General features: G+C 39.6%; 1 protein-coding gene across 1 annotated transcript; it reads right to left on the reverse strand.

Moving 5' to 3' along the window:
* Positions 1-45: 45 nt before the first annotated feature.
* LOC117256806 (rho-related GTP-binding protein RhoA-D) lies at positions 46-21,451 on the reverse strand. Its single transcript, XM_033626493.2, has 5 exons — positions 21,267-21,451; positions 9,607-9,764; positions 4,564-4,684; positions 2,442-2,572; positions 46-597 (listed from the first exon to the last, which is right to left on the reverse strand). The coding sequence occupies exons 2-5, from the start codon at positions 9,760-9,762 to the stop codon at positions 424-426; spliced, it is 582 nt and encodes a 193-aa protein (XP_033482384.1). The 5' UTR covers positions 9,763-9,764; positions 21,267-21,451; the 3' UTR covers positions 46-423.
* Positions 21,452-22,136: the final 685 nt, after the last annotated feature.

The raw sequence follows: 22,136 nt of genomic DNA on the forward strand, positions 1-22,136 counted from the left end.
ATCAGGACTACCATGATGAACAGAAGTGACACTAACAGGACAGTCTGGATTTTACTCATGGAGACTTTATACAAGCTATGAAGGGTGCTGCTCGCTCAAGCTCGTGAAGAATATTGCATACAAATATGTGCATCTATCACTGCCTCGTTACAAATATAAAGAAAAACAAGTAGGAAAACGTTCTACGGCTGAAGACAGAGTTTGGAAAAAAACAAATGCAAATCAACTTTAAACATCAATTTCTAAACCACGGTTGTAATATAGACAAAGTCCGTTTCCTGTATTCTGTTTGTTTGCATTTGATTCTGCCTGCGTGTTATCGTGAAATGCGAGATACAGTACAAAGATGCCATTTGGTAAAAGGTCAGTCCTTTTTTTTTTCTCTCTCCTATCGGTCAGTTGATTTGATGGTGTGTGGACTGCTCACAGCAGCGTGCAGCCACCTCTCTTCTTGCGCTTCCTGACCTGCAGCGCCGCTCTGGTGGCCATCTCGAACACTTCCCGAACACCGTCCTTGGTCTTGGCCGAGCACTCCAAGTAGCCAAAAGCGCTGATCCTGCCGGCCATGTCTCTGCCCTCCTCTGTCTTCACCGGCTCCTGCAGGGTGAGAGCAGAGACTGTCAGGGACTGTACAAAAATGATTAGTCATGGGGAGGGACGTTAAAATGTAATTTTTTTTTAAGAGTGACTGAATGTCATTTATTATTTTCCCACAATATCTTTAAAAAACCTGTAAATATGTCACATAAGGTGACAGTGGCAGCTTTTGGTTCAAATGTTAAAAATGATTGAGATATTTAATAACCATTTTTTGTTTTGTTTCCCACAATTTTGGCAACTGTTAATTTTACTTTGTCTACTGTGTAATTTGATGGATATGCAAAAATAATATTTCATTAATATACTGAGGTTTTTAAGTCCTGTATCTAGACTGAGTTTCCCTTTTTTTCTTTTTCATTTTCTTTTAATTATTTATTTTAATATTATTTTTATTTCTTTTTATTATATGCTTCCCCTTTATTTACTTTATGCACATTTAATAAAATATTTATTTAATATTTATTTATTTATTTAATAAAATAAATTAATCATGTTGATGTTTTCCTGCTTCTGTGAACTTATTTTTAAAACTCCTTTCTGCAAAATGAAATGAGCACAGGCACTACAAAATGATGCGTGTTATTTGATCTTTGGCTCAATAAAAATACTTGAAAAAAATAAAAAAATAAAATAAAAAATAAAAATAAATAGATATATATTTATTTTTATTTTTTCATTTAAATGAGAGCTTTCCTTTTAAAAAGTAAAATGTAATAAGAGACCATTAGTCAAATAATCAGTCAATCAACATAAAATAAATCTGCAACTATTCTGATAATTCATTAACTGTTTCTGCTATTTTTGGAACAAAAATGCCAAAAATTCTCTGCTTTTAGCTTCTCACATGGGATGAGCTGCTGCTTTTCTTGGACATATATGACAGTAAAGTGAACATCTTTGGATTTTAGACTGAGAAATTGTGAATGTGTGTTTGTCTTACTGCTTTTAAACACTTTATATTCATATACACTATACAATTAATACTGAAAATAAATGACTTATTTATCGATAATGAAAATAATTATCAGTAGCAGCCCTAAACATGTTCAGTTCATCTACCATCCCCAATATTTTCTGTACAGCTGAATTGGATGCACCTGTGTTTTTACGCCCGTCTACACCTTCTTAAAATGATGACAAATGTAGGCACATAGGTACAACTTGGAATGAGAGCCTCACTCTACACACTGACAGCTTACACATGTCGAGCCAACAACGTCTCTGTGACCATGTAAAAATCCATCACACTTGAACTGATGACCTGGTGCTACTCTTTGTCAAACGGCTCCTGATTTCTACAGAAAGGAAAAGCTGACAGCGGCGTTTGAAAGAGCTGGAGAGCTTTGTCAACATGTTGGACCTGGAGACAGACAGAGAATGGGCCACAGTGACAAGCTGTGACACAGTAAACCAATATGCTGCTGTCATTATAGTAAGACTGAGAGGCCACTAAGAGCCTTTTCAGAGGGCTGGCCCCGTTTGTTCCCACAGAGGGAAGTTAACTTTCAGTGACGGGCAGGTTAAAAAAATAACAGGGAGATAATGTTCACCTAATGCTTCCTCTTTCGTTTGACTTTTGCTATTTTCAACCTCATCTTAATAGCACTACAGGTAAAATATGTTGATTGTTGATGTTTGATTTTGGGGTGAACTGTCCCTTAAAAAACATGCCAACAAAGCAGTTCCCTTAAATAATTCTGACAGAACTTCACAGATTGAACTTCCTTAAATGTTTCCACCCTGCACATGTCCACATTGGTGCCTCAGTATTATACAGGTGCCTACTTGTGCCCGATTATCCCCAATCCACAGCTGACTGACCCTCAGAGGCTTTTGTATACCTGCTTCATCTTGGCCAGCTCTCTCCGTGTGTGCTCATCGTTCCTCAGGTCCTTCTTGTTCCCCACCAGGATGATGGGAACATTGGGACAGAAGTGCTTTACCTCGGGCGTCCACTTCTCAGGGATATTTTCTGTCCCGGGAGAGAGAGAGAGAGAGAGAGACAAGAAGTGAGCAGAAAGACTTGAGAACAGAGAGAGAGAGAGGAAGGGGGGGACTATAAAAAGGGACAGGCAGTGCAGAGTCACGGCGCAGAACACTTCTCATGATGGATTGCTCTGCAGACTGCTCCAGGCAAAGATGGTTTTAGCTGCACTAATCCTACTTCCCATCAAGTCCATTAAGGCATTTAACAAACAGCTTGCTTAGCTGATATGAACTGCCTTGATTCTGTGAAGATAAACACGATAACAAAATATCACATTTACACAGTTTACAGTCACAGACTTTATCATATTAGTCGGCCGTCTGTGCTGCTGCTGTTGATCCCATTTAGACTGTACACGAGAAGACACTACAGGTGAACAAGGTACATTTTTTGAATAATAAAATAATTGATACCACCATGAAAATTCCCAGAATGAGTACTGACATTAAGACGATGCATTTTCTAATTAAATATGGGCTGATATGCAGACATTACCAGGACAAAAATTCTAAATATTGGGTAAGCCTGGTTCAAAATTCTTGTTTCACTGTGTTGACGTATTAGAGTCAAAGGATTTTTAAGGAGGAGTTTTGGATATCTCTTTTTATCACTCCATGAATCAGAAAATCCTGTCAACATCCTCCTCCTTGTATACAAAGCCCTACATGGGCTGGGACCGAGCTACATTGCTAACTCCTGTGTTAACTATTTGCCTTCAAGAACACTGCGATCATCTGCTGCTGGTTTCTTGGAGGTTTCCAGCAACAGCTGGAAGAAGATCAGGGGTGCAGCCTTTGTCAGTTACGCCCCAAAGCAATGGAACACACTACCTATAGATATCAGGGGAGCTAGCTCGCTGAATATTTTTTAAAAGAAAGCTAAAACGTATCTGTTCACTTGAGCCTTCAACTAGCTCTGACGTTCCTTGCACAGGTCTGAAACTCTTTGTTTTTACGCTTTTACTTATTTACACTTCATGCTGCTGCAACGCTTTTAAAATCTTTTTTGATTCTATGATTTATAGATTTACAATTCTATGATTTTATGAATCAGTTGTTTTATTTCTGCTCTGCTCTATTTTCATGTGAAACACTCAGTGCTTATACTGCCCTTATTTTAAAGCACTGCATTTCTTGTATGAAAGATGCTATATAAATAAAGTTTATTACTATTAACAGCGATAAATAAGTCAATTTCCGACATGTTTTTAGGAATTAAAATGTTATAGATATATATTGTAAAATTAATAAGACACTAGGGTAAAAAATTTGAAAGAGATATCACCATGAAACTTCCCCAGTTAATTACTTACATTGAGATGATTCTTTTCTCAATTACAAGTTCTCTGAAATTTATGATTAAATATTCAAATGAGGTGCGAGAGGGTAGTTATATGCACATCGAAAAAGGTGCAAGGCCGGCACAAAACATGAATGAAAAAAAGAGGTAGAGCCTGCATACTTACTCCATGCCACAAACTTTAATGAACAACGTTTCGATCCTAGAGGGATCTCTGATGAAGATCCCTCTAGGATCGAAACGTTGTTCATTAAAGTTTGTGGTATGGAGTAAGTGTGCAGGCTCTACCTCTTTTTCATAAATATTCAAATGAGGTATTATCAAATTAAATATGCCCTTTTTTGCATAAAATTGAAGACCATAAATCCAGTGTTAAATAATTTTCTCTCCATAAGTCTAAAAAGAGACATGTTATACAAGCAAAATAGCCCAAATTCTCAAAATTGACCATTCATTCATCTTCTGTAACCACTTAGACTGTAAGGGGGCACCGGGGTGCAGGAGCCTATCCCAGCTGACACTGGGCGAGAGGTGGGGTACACCCTGGACAGGTCACCAGACTATCACAGGGCTCAAAATAGACCAATGAACGAAAAAATTGTTTTCACCTGAGTGTCTCGCCTAAAATACAAACACAAGGTTTTAACAATAGCTGCAGTGTGTCAGCAGTTCCTCACCTAAACTGTCTGGGCTGTCAATGGAGAAGCACATGAGGATGACATCTGTGTCAGGGTAGGAGAGAGGCCTCAACCTGTCGTAGTCCTCTTGGCCTGCAGTATCCCACAGCGCCAACTCCACCTGGCAGAAATCAGAAGAAAAACAGTGTAAGAAGCAGAAGACAAAATACACACACTGTACACAGCAGTGGATTAGAAACAAAGTGATTCTCCTGTTACTCCTTATTATCTCCATGGCCCGGCTGTTCAGACATAATCTGATCGGAGTTCAGCTTCCAGATCTGATCAGATCTTGAAAACAGGTTGTTCAGAAGACGAAAGAATTCTGACATCAAATCCAAATCTGACATCTTATCCAGTCTTGGTCCTGATCTGTATCAAACCTTTCACTTTATATTAATTACAATGACACAGTCAAAAGTAGTTCCAATAATCACATTCCCCTTCCTGTCCTCTGTCTCTTCAAAATAAAAAAAACATGCAGCAACCCCATGCTGGTTATTCCACCTGTTGTTTTTCACATAGCTAGTGCCCTAAATTATGATGTGTAGTCCTATTTAAAGCGTTGGTTATCCAGTTTAGGTAATCCTGAAATATTTGTATCTGGATCAGGGTGATCTAATCCATCGTTGCCTTGAAATAACAGAGCAAAAGTAAAATGGATTAGCTGATCCTGGCCAGCAAAACATGGGATTTCCAAATCGTTCTGATCCAGATAACTTTATTTTTACAACTGGGGTCATGAGATGAAATAAGATAAGACAGAACTTTATCAAACCCAAAGGACTGTGCCAGAAATTGTTACAAAAAACAAACAGACAGCACAGTACTAAATGTAAGGTGTATAAGGAGCAAAGCTAACACAAGTGCCTTAAAAACTAACAATAAAAGTGAGATAAATTTAGTAAATAATGACTCATTCATCATTTTGTTGAGCATTTTGTAATTTAATCCCTTCTCGTGGGCTTAAAATTAAAATTAGCTGTGCACACACAGTTGCTCGCTGTTCCAGATGACTACACAAACATTAAACCAGTCACAACATCATTAGTGATGACGTTTCTTTTCTCATCCTCTGAGAGTCGTGACTGTTTAAAGTATGACGAATGCACCCCGAGGCAACCAGTGCCTCTGAGTATTCTTCCCAAAGGCCGCTGCTTTAAATACCAGGGAGTAAATAATATTAAGATTGTTTAACCTCGGGACATTTATCTCCTCTTGACACACATACCTCGCATCCCGATCATAACTTTGTGCGTTTTACCCCGGCTGCATTCCTTTTTTAGATATTCGCTTCTCATTGCCGCTGTAGCTCTGACCTAATCAGCTTCATAAGTCTGTTATGTTCTCAGTGTTGTGGAAATGAACTCGGGGACTGGCCTCATCCCATCACACCACTGATTAATTCAATTAGGGAAAGTGGGAGATTAGCAAGCATCAAACCAGATACCTTCTGTCCCTGTACGGGCATTAACAGCCGCTCTTTACCCGGCTCTCCGCTCTTTAGCTGACTCACTGTGTTCAAGAGGGGGAACTTCTGCAGAAGTTTTAAATACTGAAAACTTTACTGAATGACAAAAGATCCTGGTGTGCCCACAGAGAGCGCAAGCATCAATCCCAAAATAGAGGTTTGCAGAGGCAGAGGGTGGGAGGTGGCTGCACACTGTTGAGACTGCATGAGCAACCGGAGCGCTCATGTTCCCACTGGACTTGTGAGCTGCAGACGTTGGGGAGGAAAAGAAATAGGGGAAAAAACAGCTATTTTTAGAGGCTGCCCAATCCGCTGGAGGTGAGAGAGAGAAAATGTCTTTATCCCCAAGAGGGAGGGAGCTCAAATTTAGGGGCTGAGAAAAGAAATCTAACGCTGCTGGTTGTATAATGGGCTAATTCTTATGGGGCTGCTGTCCTCTTTAAAGTTCGAGGGGGGGTAATTCACTCATATCTTCACCAAAATGATCCCCCTCTAGACTGATGTCCATCATGGATCCCTAACTTTATATTTCCTCTCCAGAACTCAACAGTTAACCTCCTCCATGCCCCCCCACCCATCTAAGTATGACCAGGACAGGAAATGAGAGACTTTTATCGGGCAGGAGGGTCCTGGCGGGAGGAGAGGGATTGCCGGGAGACATCCCTGTTCCCTGTCTGAACAGGAAGCTGGGAAGTAGAGTCATTTCCTGTTTTGCCAAGTGGTGATCCTGCAGCGGTGGTCGGCTCAAGAGAACAAAACCCTTTGACATAACACGCCATCTGCAGCTCAGACCCGAGCCTTGCTGACCGACTCCCCATGACTCAGATTCAAGACATCACGCACTCTTGGGAGCAGGACTCTAACGTAGTTTGGTTTCATAACTGCATCTAAAATAACTCCCTATTTACGCTATAGTGCAGTGTGAAAATTACAGCTGTGAGACTCGGATGCCCCAAAAAAGACGATGATTCATTCTGTCCCAAATCTCAGATGATTGCTCACGGTACTGCCCTACAAAGACAAAAGATCTGAACTCACAAGAGAGTACAACTAAACTGGTGTCCAGGTTAATGATTTGTAGACATTATTTTAAAAATGTTTTGCTCAAACTTGACTTCTGACCCTTATTGGAAACTCGGCACTCTGCCTTCGCATTGTCTGCAAATAATAAGGGGTCATGGCGAGGCAAAAGGCATTAACTTCCATTTGATCTCTCACTTTGTTGTTGATTACAGTAAGCGACATACTGTGTAATAATTATGACCTAAATAGAATCTAGTGATATATCATGAAACTATCCACCTTATATGATATAAACAATATAAATCAATCTGTTTGTAGGGTTTTTTTAAAGAAACACTTTACCCTCCTGAGACTTGAACTTTTGTTTGGTGTGCATTTTTAATTTCTCCTAGCTATTTAGAATCAGTAGGACCCCAGAGGTATAAAAACTAAACACTGTGAAGAACAATTAAGTCCAAGTGCCCTAAAACGAGACGATAGTAAAGCCCCAAAGTCTTCAAATGAGTACTTCCTAATTAACAGCGTCTTAGCTAGTAACTGTTGCTAAAATTGGTCAAATTTGTTGCCATATCAAGCTTCAACCATAAAATGTGATCAGGTTTTGGACCTTGTTCGCTTTAGTGTCGGGATCAGCTGCAGACTGACTTGGCAGAGATGGCTGCCATCTTGTTTTTACATGGATTAGTGTATTGGGCTCCTACTACCAGTTGATGGACCAAAAAGTGTCCACGAATGAGGACAACAGGTCTAACTTAAGTAAAATGAAGTATAAGGTCCAGTAAACCAAGAATGTGATGTTCTCATGAGGACGCAGGGTCTCAGGAGGTTACTTTATCTTTTGATAGTATTATATATTACCAGCTCATATCATTAGGACCAGACTGGGTGAACTTGTATTTGTACTGAATTAAAACAAAACCTTACAGTATTATTTTTCCTAACCCTCCAAACTGCATGTTGCACCTCCAAACACAGTAACTTCATAACAACAACAAAGCATCTTAATCGCAATGAAACAATAGGGAAACAAAACCCACTACTTTCTACGAAAGACAACACAGGAGACACAAGATATTTGTCTACATAATAGAGCAGGTTTTAAAATTAACTTTTAACAAGAAGGATTTCAGACAGAGCACCTGTAACCATCTGCTAAACCCCTCCCCCCGAGCTTGGCAGCCATAACTAGGCTCAGGAGCAGGTCTGTCCAGCTTTGGATTTCTACATGTTAAGGAGGTGCTCATGGGGCTGCAGCAAGATGGATAGAGTGTATATGAAGAGTGTAAGGAATCCATCAAACAGTGTGTTTGTCTGCTCTAACTTAAGATGCTAACTAGCTTCTAGCTGCAGTAGTAACCTAACCCAGCGATACTTCCAAGGCCGAGTGTTCAAGTTAATTCAACTCAATTCACTTTATTTATCCTGAAGGAAATTCTTGTGCCAGAGAATGCTTCACATTTCAAGTATTGTAACCACACACTAACATTCACAACCAGAACAACCATTGGATTCCCCAGGTTAGGGTCACTGGGCCCAGTTTTAGAAACAGTAGAGTATTAAATATCTGGCAAAATATACAAATATACAAGATAAGAAGTGTTTTCAAGGAGCAAAACCAGTGCCTAACAGAGTAACAATAGGAGTAAGATAAGTACAAGAGTTACCAAAAATGAACTAAAATCGTGGAAAAAAACAGACACCTGATAATCAATGTTATATTGTATATGATGATATATTGATGGAGAAATGATATTGCACACAGAATTCTACAGTATTCTGTGGAGTTACAACTATTTAAAAGAGTCTTGCTCACAATAGCACATCCACTGGGCAGTATATCCCAGTATGTGAAAGCTGATTCTGAACGCCAAGGGTGCAGGATTTGTTTCAGCTTTAGGGGCCAGAAAATTTTGAGTATCAAACACTTAAATTTCCTTCATTCTGGTGAATTTTTATGCACAAACTGTGCCTTTTCTGCATTGGATCATGGTGTTAACGTCTTTAACTTCATCAAAAAAAAACTTCTCCGTTACTTTAATGTTTTTATTGGGTGGACGAATGCACATATTCTAAATTCTGCATCCCAAAATCTGTTGGCAGCTCTGTCCTGCTCTTTACTGTGTTTAAAGAAGTTTGCACTCCAGCAACCTGAGCACACATTACTCTGGGTGCCAAATACATCTCTAACTCTAATAATGTTAGAAGTGAAAACACTGAAAATACAATACAATATAATTAAATATCCGAGTAAGAAAAGCAATGATAGAATTAAATAAGTCTGATCTATTATTTTTTCACTATCATATCTAGCTCTATGTTGCAACAGTGCTGTTTCTATATTTTCATATTGTCTACATGGATCATCAAATGAGGATACTGATTTCTCTACCTTGAATCTGCAGCTTTAGCCATCTAGTGTGTATTAATGTCCTCTTTTACAAGACTCTCCTTATAAACAGATTGGTCAGTTAGGTTGATTCATATCATTTTAAAAGGCAGCACTGGATGACGACATCTTAACTGCTCAGATGGGCGTCAAATGTACAGACCTGTTTTCCATCAACCTCAATATCAGCGATGTAGTTCTCGAACACTGTCGGGACGTAGACTTCAGGAAACTGGTCTTTACTGAAAACAATGAGAAGACATGTTTTCCCGCAAGCTCCGTCCCCGACAATCACCAGCTTCTTCCGAATGGCTGCCATCTCTGTTGGGGAAACGAGAGGAGGGTTTTTACAAGAATCTGTCACATTCACAACATTCCAAAAGTGAAACAAAAAGACTGCTGCGTGTCAAATTTATCAGCAGTACTACAAAAGACAAAAGAAACTTTTAAGCCGTCATGGGAGATTTCGCTTGTCATACTGCAGGAACAAACACAGTCACACTTTGTGTATTTTACACTACGGATATTTAAATTATTTGTAAAGATCACAGGAACACAAGATAAGATACAAAAAGTTTTTCTGCTCATGCCGAGTGGCTCCACAGCGGCCGCTCTGACGTCTCTGAATGACAGTGCTGCATTGCATTACACCTAAGGGAACGCTCTCTGATCTGCACGTTGTCACAGACAACTGCAGTCACAGACCTTGAATCCCTGATGACAAATCTAGACTACAAAGCTACATGAAGAACATAGGGAAAGGAGGAAGATACTGGAGGAGGAGGAAGGGGGGGTTGTTGAGACAAGAAGGGACATGAAGGAATGCGCTATCAGGCTCCTGCTCCACCCTGTTTGTTTCCCTCTGCAACGTGTGTGGAACAGAAAAGCGTCCAGGAAATCAGAGCAGCTGGTGAAGTATTTGCTGGAGAACAAAAAAGTAGACAAAACTTGACCCTCCGTTTGATCTCCCCAGATGCTTCTCCAGGAATACAACATCCTAATTCTCTCAAAATTACCTTGCATTAAAGGAACAAGAGCTAAACCTGCTGCACATATGCCGCTCCAGTGTGAAGATGTAATTGCTTACATGGGGCTCACAGAGTTATGAGCGTGTGTATAAACTGCAGAAGAAGAAAAAACATGCAAGTATTTACCGCTAAAACAAAACCATGTCAAACAAAGGTGGCTGCGGGGTTACATTTTACAACTACGCTTGAAGCTTTGCTGGTTTCCCGTGTACAAAATACAATCCATAAAACCAAGAGGACAGAGAACATTTCTGCAATAAGCCCAGATGAGAACAGACTGGTTTAGTTGGTGCAGCCTGTGTGGGGGATGAGTTAGCAGTGCAGCTGATGGATGAGCTGGAGCCCTGCTGCCTGGGAGCAGCTGTGCATATAGTCATTTGGCTCCTCACCTCATCCACTTTCTGCCAGACAGTCTTGACAGCAATCCTCTTCACGAGGGCACCCACTTATCAGGGGAAATTAATCTTTCAGTGCTGCTGGCTAAACTTTTGAGTTGAGTCTGCCCCGACGCCCACTTTTAATCTCTGCCCGGATGCATAGCAACAGCGGACCTGTCGGTATGCAGCGTCAAATAAGAAAAAAATCATCACATACGACGTGAGGTTATTAGTCAAACTATTGTTTGTTTGGTTTCGTAACAGATCTGTGGATTAGTGTCACCAATTTCATCTAGTTGGCTGGCTAAAAAAAATCATTTCATCCATGCAGGGCTGAGGGATTTGTGCGAAATTAATATCTCAATCTTCTGACATTTCGAAGCTAATACCTGCCAGCATTTGCAAAGTCTTAACAAATTATTAAACTGAGTTAACGTTTCTGAAGAAAACGAAAGGGATGCCATATATTACACTAACTAAAATAATAGTTTGACATTTTGGGAAATATATATATTTGCTCTCTTGCAGAGAATAAATTATAAGATTGATGCCTCTCATGTCTGTACAGAAAATATGAAGCTATCGCCAGCAGACACTTAGCTTAGCACAAAGACTGGAAACAGCTGGCAGATGCATGTAAAGGGAAAAATGTCCTTCCCAGTTTCCCAAAACCCAAAGTGAGGTCTTGTTTTGTCCAACAAACAGTCGTACAAGACAAAAAGAATCCAGGAAATACTCACGTTTGAGAAACAGGAACCACAAAATTTAGTCATTGTTTCCATAAAGAATAACTCAAAGATCGACTCATCACTGCAGCTCTGCAGCTATACTCATTTTAAAGGGACAGTTCACCACAAAATCAAAACTATATTTTTTTTCTCTTGCCTATAGTGCTGTTTATCAGTCTAGATTGCTTTGGTGTGAGTTGCCAAGTGATGTCTGCCTTCACTTAAATATGATGCACACTTCCTCCTGCACGGTGATCTGGTTGTCAGGTGTAGTTCGGCAGAAAGAAAATAGTTCCTTCGTGAAACTGCTCACATGAAGCTCAGTGGATTATCTTGAGTAACCCGGTCATGAATTCTGAAAAGAGAGATTGCTGTTGAGTTTCTCAAATGTATTTTTTGGCACTTTGAGCACCACAAGCTGAGTGCCATCTAGTTCCATTATACTGGAAAGAAGGCAGACATCTCTATGGTCGATATCTCCAACACTCTGCAACTCACACCAAAACAATCTAGATGGATAAACAGCACTACAGGTAAGAGGAGGAATATGTATTTTTGATTTTGGGGTGAACTGTCCCTTTAAAAAGTGAGTTGCAAAGTGAGCAAAGAAACTCAGGAAAGAGTAAAAAGCAAAAACAAGGATACAAGAGGAGAGACTGCTCCCCGGCCCTGTTTCCATGGATATTTAGACTTGGCATAACCAGTAGCCACACTGGAAATTTTGGGTGTGTTTGCTTGTTTGACAGTTTATAACATCTTGGGTTTGTTCCCCCTTATGGGAATACTGGTCTGGTCATGGTTTGTTCACATTTTCTTCCTCGTGCCCAGAGCCCCACTCCCTCTGGTGCAGTGTGTTTGGTTTCAGCCGCACAGGTTGAGCCAAAGACTCAAGTTTGAATTTAGGCTGCTGGAGCAAACACTGGGTAGTGAGCACACTCCTGTTGTTTCTACAAGTTTAATATGTATTGAAAGACAACAGCCCAGAATAAGGAGGAGGGGATGACACCTAAATAAGATGGCTTTCCACTGTTCCAGACCAACAAGCAACAAAAGTGGGTGTTTTTTAACAAGAGGTCAGGACATTTGTAGCAACAAACATGATCTTTTCCTGACCCTAACCATGTGGTTTTGTGCCTAAGCCTCACCACACATTAATCACAGTGTTGTCATAACATAAAGTTGAAAATTGTAAGTTTAAAAATATCCGCTACATATGAAATGTTCCAATGTAACATATCTGTGGTTTGCAAAAAACAGTCAATGTCAACATTTATTCTTGCTTGAGACAAACAGGCAAAACCCCTGAATATGATGTAACACAACGGCCAAATATGATCCCCCACTTCAGCTGCAGTTGCAAAAGATTCAACTATTATGAGACTATATTCAACAAAAGACAGAATACTTAATGAGAACACAGACTGCGTCCACTTTGATACTGAAATCTGGAACAGTATCTTTTGATTTCCAGGGACTGCCAACTGGCCCAGACACGGCCTGAACTATATGATGGGTTCAAAACCAAGCGAGTGGGAGACAGCAGCACCGAGGCCTCAGAGGCTCACCCTGTGAAACAAAACAATCCACTTCCTGTTCTGTGCAGCCCGGGAGGAGCTTTTGGCTGCAGTTCTGTTTGGACAGGCCTCAGCAGAGCCGGGACACGGAGAGGGCTGCCAGAGGCAACGCAGCACAAGCAAGCATGCTTACTCACACATACGTGCACATGTGCACCATGGCTCTCTTTGCACAATGATAGTTTGTCATTGGTGGCAGTGATATCGGGAGCCAATGACGGAACATCTTGACACATTGGTTGAAGGAAATTATGCGTGAAAATGTCCCATATTGTCACAAACCGTGCCTAATACTCAGGACGTCTATGACTGATGTCCTCCATTTAGGTGCTAATGGATACTAATGACAGCAACAACTGAGGAGGAAGTTTAGCTGGTTGTCAGTGGTAACAGATTTCACTAGCACTGTCATCCAGATCAAGCCCATTCATTATGTTTCATCCAGGATTCATCCTCTCCACATTCATATCCAAGCCTGATGCAATCAAATATGTGAATGGGAACCACTTATCTGCAACCAGTATCCGCTGGCTGCCCTCTGACCTCCACACAACAGAATGAAAGCGAAAGGTGTCGCCGAGAGATTAACCGCCTTCATGAAAGCTGTGACAGTAGCAGGCGCAGTTCAGCATCATTCTGTCGGCTACATAACCATCACTCACCTCGGGGTGCAGACATTTTCATTTACCTGTCACTGTGACTCCACATAACACAACTGAGATTTATCCAGTGGCGCAAAGAGGAATGCTAGAACATATTCATAAAGTCTTCAATCACGCAGAGGTTGACTGAGGAGCAACTGTAACTGTGAGACAGCAGGAACACCGTGTTACTTACAGGCTAAAACATCTAAGAGACACAGTGTAAGAAAAGATAAAACAACACTGAGCTGACTGAACTTTAGTTCACTCGTTTGACTGCAGTAAGTCAAAACACAGGCTGGAGAACAACCTGATACAGTGATATAAACTATTTATATATTTTTCCTCTCAATCTTTCAGCCATGGTTCCAACATTTTTGGTTCTTGACCCTCTGAAATAAGCATTGTCTAAAGGCCGTGTCCTACTGTTTATCTCACAACCATCGCAATGGAAGATAAAATAATTCCCGGCATACTATCTTTCCAGAGTTGCAAAATACTGTATCATAGTATCATAATCCGATGGAACGTGTTTTGGCAACTGAAAGTCCTTAAATTCACAGATCTGTTGCTGAAACTGAACTTCCTCAATTGTATTTCATGACTCAAAGATACCTGAAGCAACATGCGCCAACCAACACAGCCCAATTTCAGTCTGAACGCTCGTTAGTACGACTCTCGTTGTGTTAGGCCTCTGTCTATAAGTGTTAGGCCTCTGTCTATAAGTTATAAGTAGTCCGACAAAAGATCGATTCTCCTTTCTGAGAGTTTTATTTGAACACAGGCCTGAAGGGGTTGACCCACAGGTTGCAAATGACAATGGCATCCTTACTTTCTTAGTACAGCAAAAACAATTATACCATTCTTAAGTCAATACAGTGAATATGAAGCAACATGCAACACAGCTTAGCTCAGCATTAAGACTTTGAACACGGGTTAAAAGCTTGCTTGGCTCTCTCTAAAGATAAAGTATGTAATCCACTGACCACCACCTCTAAAAGCTCACTAATTAGCCATAGAATGTATATAAAGATGGACGACGTGTCTCCTGCCACTGTACAAACATGAAGCCAAAATATCCTGGATACGGCTGCTGCCATCTTGCGCTAGTGACATAATTTGGAGCCAGAGTCTGTGCAGCAGTGATCTGGGCGGTATCCAGCTCCCGCCAATGCACTCATCCAACCAATTGTGAGTAGCGCATTGATTGCAGGCAAACCGATTTGCTCACATAGTTGTCAATCATGACTTAAACTCTGTTTAATAGCATCAAATAACTAATTAAAACCAAAAACAACAGAAAAACAAACACTTGAACAAATATTACTGAGACAAAAACTACATAAAATGACAGAAACCACATTTGGGAAAACTTTATTTGATGTGTACTCTGAGATTTTAGTTTGGCCCATGTCCCATCTGCTAACATGGAGGAGGTGGGGTTTATGACGTATACTGCAACCAGCCACCGGGGGGCAATCAAAAGGTTTTGGCTTCACTTTCAGGGAGCTGTCACCTTGTCCATCTTTATTATGGATTATGTATGTAATTTACACATTATATATATATATATATATTTTTTAAAGTCTGTACACACACAAACAGAGGTAATGCCATATTACTTACAAAGAACTGATAATTTCATATAATTATTTTATGTAATTACTCTAATATTGTCCAGTAATTGTACAGATCACTTTTATTTTCCCCTTTTGTAACATCCAGTTGTAAATTCCATCATGGAGGATGGCAAAAAGTTAAGAGAGCCTCACCTAATTTGACCATCCTGCTCTTGTCTATTAAAATGATAACTGGTTTGTTGTCTGCCAGATTCCATGTGGACGCAGCATATTACTTGGCCAGGAGCCATAACTTTGATCATCCAATTTTAAAGAGGGTCATTGTCATTAGATTCACATCATCTACATAGAGTTTACATTTTTTACTTGGCTACAAAGACACTATCAAATGCTGAAAAAAGAAAACCTCTATGAGGTCAGCTAGCGTTGAAATAATTTCATGGTTCATCAATGAGTTAATGACTACAAAATCTATCACCAACCATTCTGATAATCTATTAATCACTTAAATATTTATCAAGCAAAGTTATATCATTAACATGTAAATATTTTGGGGTTTTGAATTGTTGATAAGACAAACCCAAACACTTAGCACATCCAATTGTAATCAAGGAAATTGTAGTGGACATTTTTGGAGTGTTTATTGACTCAGAAATTATTTAAAAATATTGCACATATTAATTCATAATGATCAGAATAGTGTAGGTCAAAGTTAACAGAAATACAGTATGGAAGCCGTCGCAGTACATCTGAGTTCACTGTGTCACTGAGCAATAAAGCAGACAAAGTGTAAAGTAAATGCTCTCAGACTCAGGAAAGCAGACATAAACTCGATCCAAACAAAACATGAGGAGCCATTAAAATACATATGAAAGCAAAGCACCTTTACTTCCTACAACTATTTGAGCAATGCCCTGGGTTAATGAACACACCACCTCTCTGTCTCTAAGGAGGTTTCCTGAGGCTTATAGGGGCCAAAAGGAGTTATGCAACAAGCTGAGCAGAGTTAGAGGAGAGCAAAGCAGAGCGTGACCCTGAGGTAGAGCTGCCGTTCAAACCTCTATGACTTTTAATTCAACAACAATGCCGAGCATCGACAAACATCCAACCAATAAAAAGGGCCTGCTGTTCCCGAGATGATGATGACTTTTTCTGTTCTGAGGTCCTGCAAACAAGCAAACATATTACAGGAAATGAGGCAGAGCGTGATTGTTTTGCTCGTCTAAGAGGCTTCACAGGGTCGCACCTCTTTCTTTTATTCACAACACTAGACCCAGAGAGCCCGCAGTTACAGATCAGCTGTTATCAACATTGAAAAGTTATTTCCTGGCTCTTTTTATGTGTGTTGCCACTACACAGGGGTTGTCAAGGGGCGCAGTCAAACTTTGGTTGTAGATTAAAAGCTTCATAACTAACAGAGCAATAAAACCAAGGCTGGGTTTTCACTGTTTATCAGTTGGACAGATAAACATTCACCTAGAGATTACAAGTCTAGTCTAAACCTCTGTGGAACAATGCAAAACTTTACTACAGATTCAAAAAATGTACTTCAGGGATGTGAAGTTTTACAGAAATGCCCTCCAGCAGCTTTGGCACCAACTCATTTCTAATAAGGAATTTGTGTTTTTACAACTATTTTTCACGAGAGACACGAGCTAACAGGCTGATGCTGCATTTTCACGAGAAACCTTCAAATGTGAAGGCACGCAAGAATTTGCCTCTCCTCTGCGAGTCTGTCAGTCTGACAAATGGGCCAAAGTTCATAAACTTGCAGAGGTTGTGGCTGAGGCAGGCAGCGTGTCTTCGCCACCTTTAACTGGGTATAAAAATATCTGACAGGAAGTAACAGACATCAGATGACATAAAAGATCAGACGTTGGGTGATGACTCAAAACCTAATCTTACACGAGAGCTTCGGGCCGTGTCAGATCGAGCATCTATGGGTACAATGTAGAGATTCCTGAGTGTAAGCTGTGGACTTGAGTGCATAAAATTGAAAAGTGAGTGCTGAGCCCTGTTACACAACAAGAGGAGAATATACAGAGGATCAGGTCAGTCTCTTACATTCTTTGGGCGTATGTTACAAACACAACCAGCTCTTTAGTCTCACTGAGTCATGGATTTAGTGGTACACCCATGGAAATAACCAAATGTCCCAAAACTCAGCCAGCCCATGAAATAAAACCAGGTCAAGGACTTTGGAGGACATAACCCTTATCCATACAAAGAAAGAAAAAAAGATTCTTAACTTATAATAAGGGAACTTAAAGGAGATTTTTTGAGGAAATAACTTTGGGGAAATACTTATTTGCTCTTGACCAAAGTTGGATGAGAAAATCAGCACCACTCTCATATGTCTGCTAAATATAAAGCTAGAGCCAGTTAGCTTAGCATAGAATAAAGAAGTCTCAGCTGGCTTCCTGGCAACTACAAGGCAAAAACACGACTAAGTCACTGCTCCCAGCCAAGAAATAGGCCAGTAAATAGAGTGGAAGGAGCCCTAAAACGCATAAGTTAGCATGTCTGAAGTTTTGGTTCCCTAATCTTTAAGTCAACAGTTTTTTTAATGGGTTTTCAGTTAGATGCTTAAAATAAGGTCTGTGGTTACCACAAGCTTACAAGATTTCCACACTTTGTTCCACAACATAAATATGTCAGTGAATACCCCACTTGTGAATTTGGAAGCTTTTACGTGTCTTAAAAAAAGCAGTTGCTAACAAGTGGCTAAATGAGTCATAACGTTGAACACAGCTTTCCAGCCTTGTTGACCATAGTGTAGTTTGTTTAAAGTGTTCCTATCATTTACAGTCCCCGGCATGATAGCTTTCCAGAGTTGCAAAACACCGTATCATTGCATCATAAGTTACTGTAATGTGTTTTGGTGATTGACAGTCTTCAGGTTCACAGATCTGTTGCTAAAACTGCACTTCCTGAAGCAACACGCGCCCACCAACGCAGCCCGATTTCAGTCTGAACGCCTGGTAATACGACTCCCGTCGCAAACTACATAGTTGTAAACAGTCCAAAAACAGGAGAGATTCTCATTTCTGACACTTTCTTTGAACACAGGCCTGAAGTGAGGGGCTGACCCACAGGGTGCAAACCACAATGGCATCCATGACTACAGAACGCCATAATGTCGAACATGGCTTTACAGTCCCCTTGTGGTGGCAACGCTGAGGTCATGTGATCATAGTGTAGTTTTTCATAGTGTTTGTATCATTTATAGCTAGTTAGCTTTTTACTTCTACTAATTTGCGGAGATTATCTTGCTGAACAAAACCTTTAAGTATCATGAATGTTTGTTTGCCACAGCGCTTTTTTTTCTGCAATAATCCAAAATTCAATGGAATACTCCCATTTGCTTTTTGACAAGGAAACCAGGGCAATGCTAATTTTTGTATCAGTCTAGAAATAAATGTCATCCCTGCAGCACTCTATAACGCTCATGGATGAATTAAAAGAAATGGAAACGGGACTTAGGAATAAATAAATGAAAACTGCATGGCAAGTACGTAGCTAAACATTTTTTAAAATGGTGGTCAGTGGCTACAATGTTTATTGGGCCAATAGGATTTTTTCGTTGTTGTATGACTAGTACAAACTGGAGTCAAGGCTAAATGGCGGCGCTGCATCCTACTTTCTTTATACATCCATGATAACCTGCCATAAAATTTCAACTTGTTGCTTTGACACTTACGTTTTTGTTCAGATTAAACTAATGAATTAAAAAAAAAAGTTAATTAGTGAAGCTAGTTTTTCCCCCATTTACAGTCTTTATGCCAAACTAAGCTAAACTTTATAATTACCGCACCAGTACTGAACTATTCCTGAAAATCCACTAACATCACTATGACTGGGCCTAACAACTAGAGCTTGTCTAATCCATGTATTGGCCGGCCATTTACAAATTAATGGCCCGCAGCCCAGCCACTTTTTAACCGCTTCCGTCAAGCAGCCGTGAATGTATAAATACACTAAAGGAAGACACTTCTGCTCTCAAAGCCTATTGAGAGGAAGAAGGGCAAGACAAGAGAGTCGAGTCAGCTGGTGGCAGCTGCAACGTGGTGACTAAACTCAAAGACAAGAGGCAGAGGATTCACCACAGAGCTCTGAGAGAAGTGACCGACACCTCATGACTCACTCGGCAACTCAGTTCATCAGTAAACAAACCAGATCTCCTCAGCCTGAACACATCTGTTCCTCCAGGGACGAGCGCGAGGGCCGCGACTAATGATTCTTTTCATTATCGATTAATCTGCTGATTATTTTCTTCATTAATCCATGAATCATTTGGGCTGTGATCTCAGGAAATTGTTTAAAATGACTAACACAATTTCGGGGTGACAAGCTGAAACTGCTGGTTTGGTCTGAACAGCATTCAGAAAGTGAAATAGATTCTGCTTACTATCAAAGAAGACTGAAACCATTTACATTTAAGAATCTGGGATCTGCAGATTTCAGGCTTTTTTGACCCCAAATTCATCATCAAAATGGATGCAGATTCTCTGTCCCTCGGTTTGTAGATCCAGTTTGTGAGGAAATTAGTGGTACATTAATTGAAAAGTTGAGAAACAGAATATTAAATCAACAACAATTTGCTGACACTAACAACTGTCCATTAACAAACCAAGCACTCTAAAGATTTCCCCTCATGTTCGGTTTAATTGTGATGTAAACTTTTTACTATTTACTGACAGTTTATGGATGAAAAAAGAAAAATTAATCAACAGATTTATCAATAATGATGGCAAATACTAGTTAGAGCCCTATAATATACCAGCAGCATTACATTTTGAAGACACTAACGCACAAGTGTGTAGTTGAACAAGCTGATTTTGAGTATATGAAACTAAAATTTTCCAGTTTTCAGGGCTGCAACACTATCAATAATTCAGTCGAATCGATTGCTTTGATTGTTTAATCTAGCCTATAAAATGTCAGAAAATAGAGAAAAATGTCAATCACTGTTCCCCAGAGCCCACCTTGCCTTCTTCAAATTTCCTCTTTTGTTCAAATACCAGTCCAAAATTCAAAGATATTCAAATTATAATGAATAAAACGCAGAAAAGCTGCAAATATTCACATTTAAGAAGTTGGAATGAGAGAATATTTGGCATTTTTGCTTGATAAATTACTAAATTATTATCAGAATTGTTGAAAAACTGGTAATATTTTTGTCAGCAGCTAGTGGAGTCATTGACTAATTGTTTAAGCACTTATAGTTTTGCTGCCAACTGTATCAAGAATATTTTCTGCATGAAAATACATTTGAAACAGGTCGTATTAAGAAGGATGAGTGCAATTATTATTAATTTATGTGAATTTTAAGTTATCATAAATGTGACCTTCCTGTTTAAATCAGATTAAAAGCCCTTTCTCTAACATAATTAAGCCAATTTGGGCGTTTTAGCCTAAATAAGTCACCAGATTTCCTCCCCTCGTGTTTTGTTGTGTTTGCAAATCATTGCTGGCAGTTCAAACAACGGCCTCTGAGAGCTGGGAGTCTTAATAATGAGGAAATTAAGAGTTCCCAGGAATAGAAATGGCTCATTATGAGATTTGCCATGCGGAGTTGCTTATTGAGGTCGCAGCACTTGGATACACTGTACATACCAACAGGATCTCATCTGCTGCTTTGACTTTGAAACTACCAACAATGAAGCTATCAACAGTTGTACAGAAACACGCCCTGACAACTACACTCACACTGGATATAGACTTCATTACAGCCGGGGACTAGAGTCCTACCTGAGCAGGGAAACAAGGCGAGTGTTAGTGTGAGGACAAGCCACCACCTTGTTCTCTCACCCAAGTAAGTGAGCCATAATTAGACTGTCGACTTGTGTCAAATAAGAACATTGAGTCAAACTACAGCTTCCGTTTCATAATTACCTGTCAGCAGCCAGATGAGAGGTTTTTATAAATATTAATCCCCGCTTGCTCTTTCCTCTTGATCGTGACACACACATACACACATGCACACACTCACTTCTTGCTGCAGTATTCGCTAATTTTACAGAGAGGGTGCTGAGAAACGGGGCAGGCGAGCAAGATCCTCCCACCGACACGGCGACAAGCTAGGCTAGGCTAACTGACTACCGCTTCCGGTCGGGACTTTCAAAATAAGAGGGGCAGGTCGTTAAAGTAATACATGGCGATCCTCTATACACAAATAAATAAATAAATAAATACATAAATAATAACAATAATAATGATAATAACAATAAGACACTTTTTTCCACATGTATAACACCTTGATGCAGCAATTTTTTACACTAATTATTTACAATTTTATGAATGATTATGTTGCCTGTTTTTTGTTTTTTTTTTACTTTCCTGTTTTATTGACTAGTTGGCACCTAATCAGATGCAGCGCTCCTAATCTCCTTGTATATTCTTTGTACAATGACATGTAGGGCTTTCTATTTCTACTCTAATAATAATAATAATAATAATATATATATATATATATATATATATATATATATATATATATATTATATCTCAATATTATATCGCCATTATGATATTAGCCTATATATCAACTTAAATTTTGGTTTTAAAGGTCCCATATTATGCTCATATTCAGGTACATACTTGTATTTTGGGTTTCTACTAGAACAGGGGTCTGCAACCTTTTCCATTACAAGAGCCATTTTTGACCAAAAATAATTTGAAAAAATCTGTGTGGAGCCGCAAAACATGTTTGAGCCTTATAATCAAGGTAAATAGCCTATTAAGTCTAAATTAGCGTATACTTAT

The sequence above is a fragment of the Epinephelus lanceolatus genome, chromosome 1, assembly GCF_041903045.1.
Source record: "Epinephelus lanceolatus isolate andai-2023 chromosome 1, ASM4190304v1, whole genome shotgun sequence".
NCBI lineage: Eukaryota > Metazoa > Chordata > Actinopteri > Perciformes > Serranidae > Epinephelus > Epinephelus lanceolatus.

Coding starts and splice junctions, on each gene's coding strand:
- LOC117256806 (XM_033626493.2), bottom strand. CDS start 9,762: ATGGCAGCCATTCGGAAGAAGCTGGTGATTGTCGGGGACGGAGCTTGC. Junction 4,685..9,606: donor TTGAGGTTGATGGAAAACAG/GTCTGTACATTT, acceptor GATTTCTGCCAG/GTGGAGTTGGCGCTGTGGGA. Junction 598..2,441: donor AGCTGGCCAAGATGAAGCAG/GTATACAAAAGC, acceptor CTCACCCTGCAG/GAGCCGGTGAAGACAGAGGA.